The sequence below is a fragment of the Balaenoptera borealis genome (genome assembly GCF_965194805.1).
Source record: "Balaenoptera borealis genome assembly, chromosome: 12".
Taxonomy (NCBI): Eukaryota; Metazoa; Chordata; class Mammalia; order Artiodactyla; family Balaenopteridae; genus Balaenoptera; species Balaenoptera borealis.
This window is the reverse complement of record NC_138869.1, coordinates 38,295,534-38,314,696: the sequence shown is the minus strand read 5'-3', so window position 1 is coordinate 38,314,696 and position 19,163 is coordinate 38,295,534. Positions and strand designations below refer to the sequence as shown.

General features: G+C 41.5%; 1 protein-coding gene across 1 annotated transcript in view; it reads left to right on the top strand.

Annotated features, from left to right (window-relative positions):
* CACNA2D3 (calcium voltage-gated channel auxiliary subunit alpha2delta 3) overlaps window positions 1-19,163 on the top strand; it is an 832,322-nt gene that overhangs the window by 544,175 nt on the left and 268,984 nt on the right. The window contains exons 15-16 of the mRNA XM_082346809.1: window positions 15,875-15,946; window positions 17,407-17,487. Coding sequence (XP_082202935.1) covers window positions 15,875-15,946; window positions 17,407-17,487 — 153 coding nt within the window. The remainder of the gene's footprint in view (window positions 1-15,874; window positions 15,947-17,406; window positions 17,488-19,163) is intronic.

Below are 19,163 nucleotides of genomic sequence, written 5' to 3'. Positions count from 1 at the left end.
ATGGAGCCTTGAATACTTAAAGGAAAAAATACTCTTTGGGGTATTCCAAATTTGGCTGTTCACATGGTTAACTTTTCCACACACAGGTTTTCCCCTCCCCTTCATTTTGTGCTGTCTTCAAACAGCTTTGGAATTTGTCAAAGACAGTGTCTTGAAAGTTTTGAAGGTACTCTGTGTCTTGCCTGGCACTATATTAGTTAATATCAGCCCGAAAATTCTGAGCAGGCATAAGCATTTTTCTCAAAACCATAGTTAAAGAAAACCACATCTCTAATCCTGTTTGGAACAGCAATTGATGGATTCAGGGCTGCACAGTATGGCAAAACGATCCCTGTTTAATAGCCAGACCGTGTGTTTTGTTTCCTGTTAGGAATAGCTTAACTTGCCTTCTTGAACAAACACAGCAGGGCTTGAGATCTGTTGTTCTATGCCTGCTGTGATATTCTGTGCTGCTTAACTTGTATGAGGACTCAGGAGTGCATAAATTAGCTTCTTAAAAAAGTGTCGATTTTTGGTTTTTCTTTCAGGATGGAACTGTTTTATTAATTTCTCCCCCTAAGTGTAAATGGGATCCTGAATCCATTTGCATTTTCTTTGTTTCCTTGTTTATATTATATTTAGGAGGAATAAATGGAAGCAGTCATTTATCTAAAGACTTTTCTTTTCTTTTCTTTTTCTTTTTCTTTAGGTATAGACTCATGCAAGCAGAATTTGGCCAGCTCTTATCTCACTGTAATCAGATTTCAGCAATTGTGGGGCATCATTTATCATTCCTTGTCTCTTTTAACTTCTGCACTTTGAAATGTTGACTTGTCATTGAAAACAGAAATTTGAAAGTTTGCAAAGCTGCTGATTTCAGAGAACTGTAGGTCTAGTGATTTTAGTGTTTCATTACAGTTATATAACCAGCTAAATCGATGCAAATGAAGTGCAAAATGGGGAGGTGATAACTATTTACGTTTGGATCTGGTTTATGACTCATTTGCTTTTACCTTGACTGGCTTTCTGTGTAAATTATTATATTTTGTTTTGATACTCCTGTTTTCTTCCTCATCATTTACTGTTTTATAGGAACCCATACAGACATCTTTTATATGTGTTCCCAAGCTGGGGCTGTTAAGATTGACTATCCTCAGAGTCCAAAAGATGATAACTACATCTTAAATTAGTAGATTTATTTTGTGAATCAGGCAAGGGAAATAGAAAGCGGAGCAAGTCCAGTCACTTTAGCTCCCCCCATGGTCAGTGTGATGGATTCTGTGGAAATCTGAGTTACAACATATTGGTCCACCATAATGATGATTACAGAACCAAACGTTTTATTCTTTGCAGTAGTTCCATATGAGTGTATCTGTGGCATTCCAGACAAGCTGCCCTGCTGCTGAGAAAGGAGGTGAACTTTGCAAGGTTCACAGCCGTGTGAATCTTGGCCAGTCCCTTTCCCATTGACCCTGTTCAACTGTGTGAGACCATAAATAAATGAATGCAAGACCCTCAGATTCAAAGCGTATGGCTTCCTGATGGCGGGATGACCAGCAGAACAGTGCACAGGGGCTCTGGCTGAACCCCTATATGGGCTGATGGGGGACCAGGGAGCTCCATTTTGGAAGCAGGATGCTATTTGCATTTCTTATTTAAGAGAAAAAATTTGTTAATTTTAAACAACCTCATAATGTGTGTCTACTTGTGTATCTGGAAAAAAATGTTCAATTTGTACCCATTTTCATATGTATTTGAACTTCTGTAGCATTATGTACTATTTCTTTTTTAATTTATTTATTTATTTTTGGCTGCATCGGATCTTTGTTGCTGCGCGTGGGCTTTCCTCTAGTTGCGGTGAGCGGGGGCTACTCTTCGTTGCGGTGCACGGGCTTCTCATTGCGGTGGCTTCTCTTGTTGCGGAGCACGGGCTCTAGGCGCGTGGGCTTCAGTAGTTGTGGCTCGTGGGCTCTAGAGCGCAGGCTCAGTAGTTGTGGCGCACGGGCTTAGTTGCTCCACGGCATGTGGGATCTTCCCAGACCAGGGCTCGAACCTGTGTCCCCTGCATTGGCAGGCGGATTCTTAACCACTGCGCCACCAGGGAAGTCCTGTACTATTTTATAATAAGGAAAAGAGCAAGGTGACAACCGAGAAGTACATGAGCAGCACTTGCCAAGCCCCACCCACGATGAATGCTTAACTCAACGAAATAGTACTGATCATGCTAGTCCATTGTACCTTAAAAGAGACACATTTGATACAAATAAAGCAGAAATGGTTTTGAAACACTGGTATAATGTGTTCTTTAAAAAAAAAGGCTAGACGTTGTAAAGTCAAAAACTAAGAATTGATTTAAAAATCCCTAATATATCAATGCTTTCTAGTCCCAGACTTACTTTTTAGTGTCTTAGAAATTTAAAGTCTTCTTTCAAAAAATTCTCATTTAGTTAAGATATGTGAATGTCTTCTACTATTTATTTAAATTAAGCACAACTATAAAATATGACTCTCTTGAGGTGTTAAAACAATACAAACTCTACTCATAATATTGCTAAAATGAAATTGCCTTTTCTTTTGAAAGTCAAAAAAAATCTAAATAAAAACAGTGGAACTTTAAAACTTAAATTGTTCTTACATCTCCCCACCCCCCACCCGCACCAAAGAAATTTATATACCCTTCTTCCTTCCGTATAGAAGGGAAGGCAGAGGATTGAGAAAAGTTCTTTCAAAAAGCCCAATGAATGGGGGTATTGTGGCATTAATGTCAGCATAACCCATATTAAGCCTGGGACAGTCTTGAAGAGGGTATTACAGGACACCCGATGTTCTGATTTCCTTGCTTCTAGATGCAATTCTGTAGGTCATTCTTATTGATCCTCAGGCAATATTGAACTCAAAGAACTGGATTGCTATTTTGAGGCCCCCCCTCTGTATTTACTGATAGATTTAGAACACCTGTATCCATCACTTGACACACTAGATGTGTTTCCTGAAAAAGCAGTATATGAATCTACAGTTTATTGGTCAAGACCCTGGAAAAGAGTACTGTTTAAAGGACAGCTGCATGGAATAGCTTAATGAAGTAAAGAATTAAGCAACCTAGAATGTGTGAACTTGAGCCAGAAATACAATTTTTTCTGACTGTGTTACTATGTTTCCACTAGCTCAAAGGAGAGAGGGAGAGAGAATACACAATGAACAACATTTCAACACAGGACTAAGTAAAATCAATATAATTCAGTGACTAATTTGAAAACTAAATCTCTGTCAAAATATAAGTCAAATCTATATCAAATCAATGGCAAATAACCATCAGTGATTTTAATCTGACTATATAGGTCCTCACAGGAGGGAATTTCCTGAGTGGCAGATGTAGTGGGTAACTCTCATGAATTACTCAAGAGAAAACATACACTTGCACTATATACTCATAGGCATTGCCTTTCCTTTCTTCACTTTTTTTGGCATAATTTTTTTGATACAAACAATTCTAATTTTCATCAACAGAATTTGTCTACTTTTATTGTGTCTGCACATTAAAATTGGAAAATTGGTCTGCCTTTTCAGTTTTTTGTACTAACGTCATGTATTTGTTGATCTGGTCATAGCTCAGCTGCCTGATCTTTTTTCCAGTCACATTATTCCCAGATCAGACCCCCAATTAATGGTTATATATTGATTACAAACCCAAATGTAGCCCAGTTCCATGAGAACTGGAGGCACGGCTCTGTGCAAGCTTCCAGGCATCACATGCCAAAGGATTCAACTGAAATGACCCTCTGGGGCAAACTGGAGCAGTTGTGCAATCGTGTACAGCAACACTACTGAGAAGTCCAAAAGCAGAAAGTTAGATGTTTATCCCTTCAGATTAACTGGAAGGGTTTTGGAAAACCTAGCCTAGTTTCATGAGGTAGAAAAATGTCAGGCAAAGGACTAATGCCATGGTATGGACTTTCTTTTTCCAGAAATGACTCATGGAATTGAACCACTTGCTGAATCATGAGCCCTGTGTGCTTGGATTGGACCCATCCATGTTTGCCCAGGCCTGGGACACATTAGATGATTTGGCCGGGTGCTTCTGAAGCATCTGTCCTTTCTTTTCTGACCCCCTTCCTCTCCAACAATTTCCTTCCCAACGTGCATCCTTCCCAACTTTCTTTAATATTTACAATTACCACCACCCCCAACTGCTTTCTAAAGCATATTGTCTATATCATGGAATAAAGGAGAAGTATTTTTTTATTTTGTATATGTAATTTGAATGCAGAGATGGATGAAGTTCAAATTTGGTAGAGCAGTGGATGGATTTCAGAGAAGCTTAGCCTAGAATGGTCTTTATGAGAACAGCTGCACTTGTTGGATGTGTCAGGCACTGTATTAGATGCTTTGCATCTACAATTCTATTTAATCCTCCCCAAAACTCTTGGAGATATTCCTATTTTAGGGATGCTTTGCTTGGTTGCCTCTTTTACTTCATTCCAAGATCCTTAAGGCAAAACATGACATTTGTCTTTGTACCCCTAAAACAGGAGGCTGAGGGCAGAATGATTTGGACAGGGGCTCTAGTGTCAGGTAGGCCAAGGCTCAAACCCCCCACCCTGCTGCCCTCTGTGACCTAGAGCAAGGTACTTTGCTCCTTTATCTTTAATTGATTCATCTGTAAGATGGGTATAGACATTTTACAGGGTTAAATTTAAAGCTATATAGATGTTAAATGTTTAAAGCAATGTTTGGTAATAGCAAAACATGTTTGGAAATAGAATATGGCTGAGTGGATGGGTGGATGGACAGATAGAAGAATGAATGAATGGAAGGATGGATAAATACAAATGACTCAAGAAGTGAGTAACCTGTTCAGGAATATTTCAGGTCTCTTTGCTTCTGTAGCTCATTTCTTCTCTCTGTGCTGCTTTCCAAGGAAATCATAGTGTTCAACTAAGCAGTTTTTGTTTTAAGTCCTTTTCCTTTACCTCTGTGACATCATAAACCTTTTGCCCCTATCAGCAGCAGCTGCACGTTAAGTACCAGCCTCCCAGACTCTCGTTACAGTCTACGTTTGACCTCACTGGCACAGGCAAGATACACAAAGAAAGATACTAAGAGAAGGAGCCAAGAGCAAGCAGAGGATGCACAACATAAAATGGACAGCGGTAGCCCTGGAGTCTTGTCCAGATTCTGGTACCAGTTCTCTGTGACTCCTCTTCCTCTCTGAGCCTCATTTATAAAGTAAATAAAAGGACAGGATTAGAATAAATTCATTCAAGGATCATTTGCTGAGTGCTTCTTATGTACCAGGCTCTGTGCTAAATGCTATGGATAAAAGGAGGAACCATTCCCACTTCTGCCCTTGGAGTTCACAGGCTCTACAGAATCCCCAGCTTTTCTTCCAGCCACAGTGTTCAGTGACTTAGCTGTATTAACAGTTCGCACAAATTTGGTCCTAGATTGTATCTTAGGTTGTAGAGTAAATATGATTATCTTTGTAGTGAAGTTTGAGAACATCTGGTTCCCATTTCCACTTTGTTAGGGAAGGTTTTATGGAGGAAGCAGCATTTCAGGGGGTCTTTAAACAAGGGAAAGGTTTCGTCCAAGGGCCCCGAAGCCCTGACTGTTGGCACTGTTTTCAGGCATCTATTTGGGAGGCGTCTAAACCATAGTTTGTGAAAATATAAATCTTTGGCCACAATGGGGGGTCAGTTATGTGTCATAGCTGATCATGAATATTGGCCAAAATCCAGTGCCCCATAATAATTCCTATTGTCCTTATTTTGGGGCATTCCTGAAGTAAGCATGTTGTACACTAATAAAGCAGTTCCCTAAGACAACTTTCAGATATGTTAATCTGTAATATTCTCTCGTCCATGGGTTTGCTTATATATGTGTCCCTGGTCAAAGACAGCATCCTCCCTCTGTCTAGATATTTACCCATAAAATGTATTCCCTGCTTAATGACTTAGATCTTTGAAACACTGGGAGAAAAAGAAACAACATAAAAATTTTCCTGAATAATAACAACTTTATTAGAAGAAAGTTATTTTGAGATTCTCATCCAGATGATCTAACATTATCTAGCAGTATCATTCACAAAGTTGTCTTTAGGTTGTTAAAAAGAGAAAGAGAGAACAAACAAATACAACAATTTAGTTCATACAAGATGCAGTTAAAGTTCAAAGAGGGAAATCTGATTACTTTTATATTTAGACAACCTAAAATACAGTGAATCTCATAAGAATTCAGGATTTCCAAATCTCAGATGCAAGTAATAATGATTCAATAAAAAGAGGAAAAGTTTTGGCTAAAAGCAAAGTGTCATTTATGTAGCATTCTCAAGGACTGAGTGATGACACTTTACCAAGACAGTCAAATGCAAAGCAAGGGAGAAATGTTACTTGGAAGGTTTACTTCTTCTTTATTATTCTTATTCTCTACTGCTACTTTCTTTTTTTTATAAATTTATTTTATTTATTTATTTTTGGCTGTGTTGGGTCTTTGTTGGCGCGTGCGGGCTTTCTCTAGTTGCGGCAAGCAAGGGCTACTCTTCGTTGAGGTGCGCGGGCTTCTCACTGCGGTGGCTTCTCTTGTTGCGGAGCACGGGCTCCAGGCGCGCGGGCTTCGGTAGTTGTGGCACTCAGGCTCAGTAGTTGTGGCTCACGGGCTTAGTTGCTCCGTGGCATGTGGGATCTTCCTGGACCAGGGCTCGAACCCGTGTCCCCTACATTGGCAGGTGGATTCTTAACCACTGTGCCACCAGGGAAGTCCCCCCACTGCTACTTTCTTAATGCCTTAAATTATTCAGGGTTCAGGCATCTTGCAAAAATATTGAAAAATGCCAGTACAAAATGGGAATCTAAACAATGGTTGGTGTTCTTAATCTGTCTAGATTTTAAAAAGGAAAGCAGTTCATCTGAGTAGTATCATAAAAGACAGGTAATTCATATTGCTTACATTGAAAGAATCAACTCCTCAATTAAAAATAATAATGCCTGCTTTTTCTAAATCTCTTGTTATGAAGAACATCCAAAATACTGATAATCAAATATAATATGTTTAACCCAGAATACAAAAACTTTATTCTGATAGCATTTCCATGTCAAAGTGTTACCATGGTTTGTTTAAAGGACTTTTTGATCTTTATGCAAAAAGGGATTTTAAAAATAGGATTACTGTTATATATTTGTTTGTTTATATTTATTTATTTTTAAGGCATTAATATTCATTGCAAGCATATGTTACTGGGTGGTTTTATTTATGTTTTCTGTAAGTGAGAATTTATGGGATGTTTTTATTATTAAAATAATCATACAGAAAAGAGACAAATTTTTTAAAAACACTTAATCAAAGATACACATACACACAAAGAGCCAATAGTGATTTAGGAATCTTTTGGCTTTATCACCAAAGCAAGCTATTCTTGCTTTCCCTTCTCATTTCAAAATGACTTCTTAGATTATTGAGAAAATGAATTTTTAAATGTGCCTGTGTATGTAAATCCTCTCATTTAAAACTAACCACTATTGAAATAGCCAGCAAATTTCATGATCATCACTAATAGCTGTGGCAGTCTAAGTAATGTGAGAGTAAAATTCACAGCCAGAGTCAGATAACATTAACATTAGCCAAGCAGACAGTGTTGATACTGTGCTCCCTCTTCAGGCATAAAATGCACCAATAGGATTTAGTTTCCATGTCTCAGTGGGTCTCACTTGTTTTCTACCTCTGAAGTGTGTCTATATGTGTCTCCAGAGAAAAGGTCCTTCTGCATATACCCAGTACAAAAAGTTAAAACAGATCATTGAGTATGGTTCTTACTATATTCTTGCCCTGATACTTCTGTCCAGTACTGAGGATAAGGGATGTTGTAATGGTAGAAGGAGAGGGAGATTTGGGGGAGGGGAAGTAGGCAGACATTGAAAAGGAGTAGGTACAGAGCACTTTTTTTGATCTGGGAATAGGTGGAAAGGTCCAGGGATCTTTTCTGTGTCTTTTCTGTGTGTGTGACCAGAGGGTTGGGGTGGGGGTGGGGGGTGATCTCTACATAGCCACATACTCTGCACATGCCCTCTTTTCTAGATCTGTGTTTCCCTGCTATTCTCCTTAGTGCTGTCTCACCAACTAATTTGTACAGAGTGTTATTCTGATGACTTTCTACTCTCCAGCTCTCCCCTCACCATGGAGTGTGAAAACTGGAGAACGTGGGTGCCATCTGTCCCACCCACATTGCCCCTCATCATGTGTTAGCCAGAGAATGGCCCCTGGGGGATTCCGAGGTCATTTGTAAACTTGAGCTCATGTAGAAAGGAGAGAATGCCAAGGAGTTGGCTTCCCTTCTGTTAAATCTGTGTTTGAGAAAGTAGGTGTGAAAGAACCCCCCTTTTCCTGCATGCCCTCATCACATTCTAAGATCCTGAACACTTTAAAGAAACAGTGGTTCTCCTTTCAAAATGTTTCATCTGATATTTAAAGATGTACACAGCTGCATCTTTCCACCAAAGGTTATTGACAGAAGGAATAGTTGATATCGCCTATCTGTGTTTCAGTTCAGTGGGGAACTAAGTGACATTGGTTACAGTTTAAATACATTTTTATTGGTAAGGCCCATACTCTGGAAATGGCTTATCACCCAGGACCTCGTGCCTGCAATTCACCCCGACTGCCTCTAGATGGTGGTAGTGTCTTTTCCTGGAGTGCGATTTAGTGTTCATACCAGGTGTTGGAAGGAAGACACAGAAGAAATGCAGCTGTGTACTCACAAATTACATAAACATATATAAAATACTTATGTACTGTTATATATTTATATGATATACTCTATTAATGTAGTCAATATGCTGATCGACTTTAATAAGAAAAGAAAAACATACAAACATAGGAGGAGCAAAGTATAGAAGAAATATGATATTTGCAGAGAGTTAGTGAGTTGGCCTTTGTTCTTGGCTTAGAGCCATTCTCTTCCTAAGCTGAGTTCCCCATTTGTGCACAACCTTCTTATTGAGTCCCAGCCTCCAGGGCTGAGCACATCTGGCAGGAGGCTCTGCTGAAAACTACCTGGCAGCCCTCAAACAGGCTTCCAAGCCTGCTGCCCTTAACTCACTCAGATGCCTCCTCAGGGCCAGGAGTCCTGCTTGCCTCCTTTCTCTGGGGCTTGGCACTCACCACCAGGGGTCTCCAGCTGTAGAATAAACAGAGCATTCTGCCACTGGCCCTGGCAAACTTCCCCTGATTGGAGATATGAAAGAAGGCAACATAGCAGATGTCCTCCAAAAGTCACAAATCCAATCCATGTTCATTTGGGCAAAGAGAAAAAACTTACTGCCTCAACTAACCCCATAGAAGAAAGCATGGATGGAGTTGATCTTAGGGATGAAGGCATTCAGGACTGGTACCTTCCCTCCCTCTCCCCGTTCCTCCCTCCTTCTCCTTCTGCTTTTCCCTCATCACACACACACACACACACACACACACACACACACAGACACACTCACACTCTCTCATCTCTCCTCATCTCTCTGGGTTGACTTTATTTTCTCAATTGCTTCTCTGTGAGGAGGGGACATAGTTGTCAGGCTTACATTCCTAAAACCACACACAAACGAGTATAGAGAGTTTTTCCTATTTGCTCCAGATGGAAAAAAGGAAAAATCCCCAAATAGCCCATTTTGAATCATGTGTCTAATTAATAAACCAATCATTGTGGCCTGGGCAGAGTTTGTGTGTATTTTTGTGTGTATGTATATATGTATATGTATGTGTGTGTGTGTGTGTGTGTGTGTGTGTGTGTGTGTGTGTAGTGCTGTGGTTGACACAGCCTGGGTCGGATACCCAGCCACACATGCAGGATGGGAGAGGTTAACTGTCAAGAAAACCTTGTGAATGGAAGGGGTGAAGAAGATTTCCCTAAAGGAAGGGGTTGATATTTGCAAAAGAAGGAAAAGAAAAGTGCCGGGCAATTTTTTAAAAAGGTCTCCCCTGCATTGTTCCATTTGTAAATATTTTTAAGTATAGAGTAAGTGATGAAATTGCTGTGCGGCAGGGAACTTGTTCCTAGTGCTGTTAAACTGGTTCTCAGAAAGCTTCTGCATTTGTCCTATAAGCCCTGAAAGATATCAGTAAATGCTGGACATTTTTATTTTAGTTAAGGCTGGTCATAAAGAAGATCGCCTTCTGCTCACGTATCGAGAGCTAGTGTACCCGCCCCAGCCAGCTCTTCCCCATTTGCCTCATTAGCTTTCCTGTCCCCACTAAGACCTATGTCTTATTCCTGGTTGTCTTCCCAGCACATGGCATGGAACTTGGCACATAGCTGATGCTCAAGGAATGTTTATCAAGGGAATCAATGAATAATAATGACTAGACCTGCAGCAAAATTGATAGACCACAAATCTGGTTCTGTTATCGTATCTGGGGCCACACCCTAGAGCTGCGTGCATCGAGCTAGTGCCACTGGTGGGAAACTAATCAGGCATTAGGAGGAGAGGCCTGGCATCACTGCATGTACCTCACAAATGCATATTCATATGAGCCCACATGCATGATTAACTTGGGAAGCTGACAGGAAGCAGTCAATCTGTTGAGCAAGTTTGTGTTTTATAAACCAGATGTTTGGTATTATTATTCATCATTTCCTTTGATACCAGAATGGTCTCCATTATGTAGCATAGGAAATGAAGGATATGGAATAATATACACTTATTATACAGCAGAACACCACAACCAAGCATTTCAGAGGCCTGTTCAAAGCCTGGGCAAGTGTAATTGAATGGCAGTTCATTTTAGGATTCCCACTTGGACTTAAGTTAATGGGATTTTGCCCAGATGGACCATCGTGACCACCCCCCCCCCCCAACTCCTACCCTTGGAAAATGAATGTTGACTCTATTTCTGAGTTTTTCTTGGAAGCCATGTCTATGAATCATAAGCAGTGCTCTTGCCTCAGTGGCTACTACAGGTTAGGGAGCCACAGGAAAGCAGGGACCCCCTACTGTAGTGTGGGGACAGAGGGTGTCTGGCTGTGGTTTGCTGCATAACTCCTGCTTGGTGGTCTTAAAAAAAAAAAAAACCTTTTGCCACCAGCTGCTATTTCCTATGGCAGGAGTACAGAATGCCTTTCAATCGTAAAGTGCTTACTGTGCAAATTAACTTTCAATTTGATGTTCACTCTCCACAAAATGTTTAAGATTCACAGAACCCAGACCCAGTGGAAAGTGGGAAAGATGGATCTGGTGGGTGCAGAAGAGCATCTTCATGTTGTGCAAGTCATATTTCCAGAGTGCTGCCAGCCCTCATGGCCATACTGATGAGCTGGTATAACATCAGAAAGGCTACAGGTTAGGGTTCTGGCCAAGCCAGTGCAAATCTGGGCCAGAATTGTCCCTGAAAGAGGAACATGTGAGCTCATAGCAGTGGCTAGACTGAGTTCACTGCATTTCCCTTGTTTACCTGGGGCTGGTTAGAAATGAGTGGTTTCTGTACAAATGTAATATTATGGGTTTTTTGAAAATTTTAAGTAACGATGCAGTAATTATATTTGGAATTAGCCCCTGAGTGAAGTTGTTACTATATTCTGGCCTTAATATTTGGAAGTTAGTTTCCCGTGATCTTGTATTTATGCCAGGACAAGTACCAGTGATTTATAACTGATTTTTACTGTTTACAGGAAAAAAGCTTCATTTCTCATTATTGTCAATGGTATGTTTTGATTTTATCTGTAATACATGTTGGCATTGCTTGAAATTTTGATTTGAGTTGCAAAGTGGAAGTTGCCCAGGGTTATGGATCAGCTCAACTCAGTTTTCTTTGTAGCATTAAGGATTAATCAGGGAGTCAGAATATGGGAAGATTTCTGATTCTGAGGGAGATGTTTATCGTGGGTTGGTTCTGCCTTTGAAAATGGCCTTGCATGCCCCCATTGATGGCCATAGTATACTTTAAGTATTTTTAGCAAGATGTTGGAACCATGGTTCCACAAACTGTTATATACCAGTTGGTTTGGTTCCTGGCAACAATAACTGTCAGCATCATCTCATAGTTAATATTATTTGGTTCTTAATATGATACATCAAGTTTGTTTATTTATACTAACACCAAAATAAGGCTGTCCCAAATAATAGATTACATGATTACAATGTGTATTACTCAGGATTCTCCAGAGAAAGAGAACCATATGAGATATATATGTATTTTTTTTCTTAAATGTAAGGTAAGTATACACACATCCACACACACACAGAGGGAGGGAGGGAGAGAGGGAGGCTGTGCTACGTGACTTGTGGGATCTTAGTTCCCAGATCAGGGACTATACCTGAGCCCTCAGCCGTGAAAGCATGGAGTCCTAATCACTGGACCACTAGGGAATTCCCGGCAGTTCTATTTTTATTTTTTTGATGAGCCTCCATACTGTTTTTCACAGTGGCTGCACCAACTTACAACCCCAACAGTGCACAAGGCTTCCCTTTTCTTCACATCCTCACCAACACTTGTTATTTGTTATCTTTTTGATAATAACCATTCACTAACAGGGATGAGGTGATACCTCATTGTGGTTTTGATTTACATTTCTGTAATAGCGATGCTGAGCATCTTTTCATGTGCCTGTTGTCCATCTGTTTGTCTAATTTGGGAAAACGTCTATTCAGGTCCTGTGCCCATTCTTCAGTCTGGTTGTTTGTTTATTTGATGTTGAGTGTATGTGTTATTTGTATATTTTGGAAATTAATGCCTTATCGGATATATAATTTGCAAGTATCTCCTCCCATTCAGTAGGCTGCCTTTTCTTTTTTGTTGATAGTTTATTTTGCTCTGTAAAAGCTTTTTAGTTTGATGAGTCCCATTTGTTTATTTTTGCTTTTGTTTTTCTTGCCTGAGGAAACACATCCAAAAAAAATTGCTAAGACCAATGTCAAAAACCATACTGCCTGTTTTTTGTCTAGGAGTTTTATGATTTCAGGTCTTACATTTAAGTCTTTAACTCATTTTTAGTCTACTTTTGTATATGATGTGAGACTGTCCAGTTTGATTCTTTTGCATGTAGCTGTCCAGTTTCCCTAATACCATTTATTGAAAAGGCTGTCTTTTCCCCATTGTATAGTCTTGCCTCCTTTGTCATAGATTAATTGCCCATATAATTATTCATATAATGAACCCATATAAGTGTGGTTTCATTTCTGGGCTCTCTATTCTGTTCCATTGATCTATGTGTCTTTTTTCGTGTGCCGGTACCATAATATTTTCATGACTGTACCTTTTGTAGTATAGTTTGAAATGAGGGAGCATGATCCCTCCAGCGCTATCCCTGCATGTGGCTCTCTGCACAGCCCCAAGGTGCTCAGGGTGCTACCAGCCCACTGTTGGGTGGGGCTGGGTCCCTGTTGCTCTAGGCTAGAGGGAGGATTCCAAAACGGGGCTTGCCAGTGCCAGTGTTGTTGTGGAACAAGCTCCTGAAAATGGTTGCTGCCAGCATCTCTATGTGCAGGGGGAGTCCCAATTGCCTGCTGCCTCTCCAGGAAGCTCTCCAAGGTCAGCAAATGGGTCTGACCTAGGCTTCTTTTAAACTACTGCCTCTGTGCTGGGACCTGGAAAGTGTGAGATTTTGCGAGCACTCTTTAAGAGCAGAGCCTCCATGTCCTGTAACTCTACGGCTCCCCTAAACATAAGCCCTGCTGGTTTTCAAAGCCAGACGTTCTGGGGTCTTGTCTTCCCAGTGTAGGATCCCTGGGATGAGGAGCCTGCTGTGGAGCTCAGACCACTGGCTCCTTGGGGAGGACCTCTGCGATTGTGATACTCCTCCTGTTTGTAGGTTGCTGACCTGGAGGTATGGGTCTTGACTTTTACCACGTCTCCGCCCTTCCTATCCATCTCGTTGTGGTTCCTCCTTTATGTCTTTCGTTGTGGAAAATCTTTTCTGCTATCTTTAGTTTGTTCTCATAGATAGTTGCTCTGTAAGTAGTTGTAATTTTGGTGTGTCCTTTTGGAGGAGGCGAGCTCTGGGTCTTCCTACTCCACCATTTTGGCCATCTCTAAAACCAACTGATTTAAATGTTAATCGCATCTAAAAAATACATTCACAACAACATCTAGACTGGTGTTTGATCAAACAGCTGGCACCGTTGCCTAACCAAGTTGCCACATAAAATTAACCATCACATCATGAATTCCCAGTCTTTGAGGGATCTTGAGATTCTTGTGTTGTTTTGCTTGTCATGGAGGAATATAGGCCCATCTTGATATAGAGGTAAAACTAATAAAAACATGGCCTCCTCTATCCCTGTTAGGAGTTTTCCCAACGCATATAAGTTTCTCTTTAACTATCATGGTTATTGATGGTGGAGAGCATTGCCTTTTAACAGTGCTTCTTGGATTTTAATATGCATACTAACTATTGAAATGAAGATTCAGATTCAGAGAATCGAGAGAGGGCTTGGGATTATGCATTTCTAGGGCACTCAGGTGCCAGAGGTACTGCCATTCTGTGTACCATATTACAAGTAATGAGGTCCTATTGCTTAAATAACCTATTGGAAGAACAAGACTGGTAGAAGATTGACTGAGTTTAATGACCTTTTCTCAGGAGGCCAGTCAGTCCGTGGGGACCTCAGTCCATGGGGACCTCTAAATTTTAGGATCTTCTCTTTATAATGCCTTTTCCCAAGAAGACTGAGGGAGCAACATCTGCTTTTTCTTTGGAATTAAAGTGACAGAGAAGTGCCCAAACATCAGAAAACACTCTAGACTGAAGATAGTGGATTCTTATTCACAGATTGCTTCATTTGAAGCTTGAATGGGCTGTGAAACCAGGAAGTAAACCTCTCCCACCAGACTTGCCAATTTTGGTCTCTATCCGCAGTGCCACATGCCTTGATCTTACTGGAGACTCTGCTACTTGCTAGCCATGTGACCTTGAAGGCAGGGAAAGGAAACTAGCATCTTTTGAGCACCTGCAGATGCCAGGTACCTTGCTGGGCAGTTTCACATTTTATCTTCATGGCAACAATGCTGGGGAATAGTTGGCATTATTTCATATGAGGACATGAAGGCTTAGATAATGCAGTTCATAAAGATTCAAAGCTGAGAATTAGAGCGAGGTTTGTCTTGGACCAAAGCCTACTGTGGTCCAGGACTCAGTTTCCCCATTTGTTAATGGGGCAGAGTAGGGGTTCCTGCCTTTCCCCTAACACTGTTGTGAAGGACGGATGTGATGGTGGTCTCAATGCATTTGTATGCAATTCAGTGAGTTACAGAAGTGTATTATGTGCCAAATTTCAAGGGTTGTTCTTCTGGGAGGGATATTCAGCTTCTTACCAGTGATTTAAAGATGAGCTGATCAAATTATTTTTTTATTTTGTTTGTTTTCCATCTGGGACTGGCATACAGAGATATGCAGAAGTTCAAAAAGGCCATGACTCAGCTACCTTGGGGAGAATAAATGCTTCCAGATTCCATTGTTTCCAGCAGGGGCAACTCATAAAACCCCTTATGCTCATGCTTTCTGATCCTCAATTTCCAGATTAAGGAGAAGCATTAATATTGCACATATTGAACATAAAAGTCTGCAAAGTAAAACAGTAAAATCAGTCTGTAGTAATAAAATAAAATGAATCACTGAGATTAAAACAGGGCTTTATTTGAACTCAAATAGCTGAATGCAGTAAACAGATCAGCTGGAGTGACTGATGGTAACTGACATTGTTTCCCCTGCTGGGGAGGAGGGGCTGGGATCTTCACCTATAAGTCAGGGTGGAGGAATGTTGCACTCCCACCTACGCTATAAAGGCTCAAGTGGACCCTGGTCCATTCCCAACAGCCCCTGGTCAGGAAAGGATGAGATAGTCAAAGGGTATGGCCTCCAGCACTATTTATCCCAGATCATTCTCAGGTAACTGGCTTTTCTGTCTCCATCCAGCTTGCCAATGATCAGGGCCCCGTCCTGATGACCACGGTCGCCATGCCTGTGTTTAGTAAGCAGAACGAAACTGTGAGTACAGTGACTGGATTTCCTACTTGATGCTAGGAGCGTTGTTATCTCAGACCCCCTCTGACTCAAGCTTTGGTGCTCTTTATTTACTCATTTAATTTAAGGATGGAGGGTGTATAATTTTTCCTCACTTTTAATCCTGCTGGTAGCATCATGAAATCAAGAATAGATGAGAGATGAGACTTCCCTGGTGGTCCAGTGGTTAGCGGTCTGTGCTCCCAATGCAGGGGCCCCAGGTTTGATCCCTGATCAGGGAACTAGATCCTTCATGCCGCAACTAAGAGCCAGCACAGCCAGAAAAAAAAGAATAGATGAGAGGAATTCAAGCAGGCATCATTTTACAGTTTGTAGCACTCTTCCAAAATTTAAGTGTTTAAATGACCAGGGGAAGGAAACCCCCAGAAAGAATCCTTGATTGTGGTGGGTTAACCTCTCTCTGATTTACAGGTACCAGCCTTGAATTAGATTCCCAGGGCTGTGGCAACAAAGTGCCCCAAACGGGATGGCTTACAACAATAGAAATGTATTCTCACAATTCCAGAGGCTAGAAGTCCAAAATCAAGGAGTCAGTTCTAGGGAAAACTCCTTCCTTGCCTCTTCCAGTGGCCCCAGAACTTCCTTGGTTTGTGGCAGCATAACTCCAATCTCCACCTCTGTCTTCACGTGGCCTTCTTCTCTCCTTATCTCTCTGTCCTCTCTTCTTCTTATAACGACACAAATCATTGGATATAAGCCCCATCCTACATCCAGGATGATTTTACCTTGAGATCCTTAATTAGTTACATCTACAAAGGCCCTATTTCCAAATAACACAGCCTGAGGTTCTGGGGACACTTGAATTGGGGGGAAACAACAGACAACAACGATGTGTATTTTCTTCTAGAAGGCCCTTTCTGACATTAGAAAGTTTAGTACACCACATTGACCTTGGGACCTGGGACCCTGGAGGCCTATTCCTTCCCCTTAGTCCTTGATTCCAACTTGCTGCTAAATATGTGTTAGGGTTATTGCATCTTTCTCTGGCTATTTAGTCTCTCTCTCATGGGCACCAGATGGCAGTGTAAATTGAGAAAGTAGTTAACATGTTAAGTGTTTCCTATAAAAAGTTTCCATAAGAGAAGCTGATTAATGATCATAAGTCCTTAGCTTCTTAAGATTCTTGATTTTCAGGAGAGAGAAGAAAATAGTTTTCAGGGTGTCTTGGTATGGGTGTGTGTTGAGGGATATATAGTAGGTAATGTTTGGCCTGAGAAGCTACCATTCTTGCCTAGGAATATTTTGGGTAGCGGATGGGGAATAGAAGAGGTTCCCTCATAGAGATCCAGGTTAATCTTCAATCTCTCTCAGTTTGAAGAAGGCACCAGACAGTGATACATGGTGTGTGGCTTTTCAGGAGGTTCTATTTCTTCTACCAAATTAACATACTATTGTTGGTATTGTTTAATGTTTCGTTTCAACAGAGATCGAAAGGCATTCTTCTGGGTGTGGTCGGCACAGATGTCCCAGTGAAAGAACTTCTGAAGACCATCCCCAAATACAAGGTAATGCATCACGTAATTAATAGTCAAGGGCCAAATGCACAAGATAATTTCACAACCTGCCATAGTGACAAGGAAAACACGAAGGAAAGAGGCCCTTCTACTGTCTTTCTAGAGGGCTCTGCTTTGTTTTGTTTTGTTTTGTTTTGTTAGAATAATAATAGTCCAGGCAGGTCTGATTAGGTCTACATGTGCCTACCCAGGTTTGTGTGAGTCTGTGGAAATCTACACAAGTCTGTGCAGTTCTCCACAGGTCTTACATCTCTGATGGTTTTCTAAGCCAATCTTGACTCACCCCAATCTGAGGACCCTCTAAAATCTGTTACTTCTTAACAGGAACCCAGTGAGGCACAAAGAAAAGGGGTCTCTGACTCTCGACTATGTATTCCCTTTATCTTGGAAGGTGATGGGGTACAAATTAATATTCCTTTCCTAATGCTGCATTAAACCTATGGCACTAAGGGAATTGTAAGTTTGTTTTAAATTCTGGGGATAGTTGAGAGGGTGGAGTAGGTAATTTTGGAACAAAGAGATTAGGGCAGGCCTTGGTAGGCCACTGCCTTGGGAGTTCAGAACAACATGGAAAAGAAACACTAGATGGAAAGGGCTCAGAAAAGGGTGGGGCGGGGGGTGGATATGCTAGAACCAGCTCTGCGTGTGAGGCCAGCCCTGCCTCGGGAGAGAGGGTCATGCTTTCCCCCTTACCTGGCTGTATTCCCAGCACTCTGTTCCCAGAACTACTCTTTGGTTTATCTCGTTCTTCCACATTTGGGGAAAGAGGGGCTCTAATGGGTCATCCCAGTGCCACCCGCAGCCCAACGTCTTTCCATGAGAACACGCACCCCAAGCTCCACATGATTTCCCAGAGGTCCGCGGATTGGATCTGCCCTGTCTGGGGCAGGCAGGCACACACAGTGACAGACTGCACTGCCACCTAGGCTGGGTGCAGGAGGTGGCAAGTTGCTATGAAGGGGACATGGTGGCAGTAACCATTTTGTGGTCCATAGGGATGATATTACTTGGTATTTATGTTCTTTGGCTGCTATGGTTAAATAAGCACTTTAACGAAATTAGAGCAACGGACATGCCAGGAGCCTGGTTTCCATCCAAGTCAAGTTCACACTCCACTACCTTTAGAGCAGTGTTGTCCCAGCTTCAGCCTTTTGCTTCCCACCATCGTAACACATTGTCTTTTCTTTATACCACCTGCACAATTACTGAACAGATCTTTTTAAATTTCATTTGACTGGCACTCTTTCTTAATTATCTCTTCTAACCTCAGCCTGAACAGCCACATGTGAAGTCGTAAATTGAGATACGGTCGTTATATTTTTCTGGTACATAGGTTAGCCAGGGGAGTAACATGACCAGGTTTTCCTTTTAAAAAGATGGCCCAGAGAGTCCTTGAACCCCATGCAGAAAACTCTCACCTGTTCCCTAGTGGGGGCTCCCCAGAAAAGCAAATCAAGAGGTGAGAAGAGGAAGGTCCCCTGAAGCCCTTTCCCAGTGCTATGGAACCGCCCAAGAGCCGTCTCTGTGTATGCATGCATGGGAGTGCGGGGGGGCAGAAAGCAGCCCCTGCTCCTTGTCCTAGGAGGAGTTCATGGACTGACATGGTTCCCCTGACTGCACAAGGGTCGAAACCATACCTGTCCCCTCTTCCCCCAACACGAAGCAGA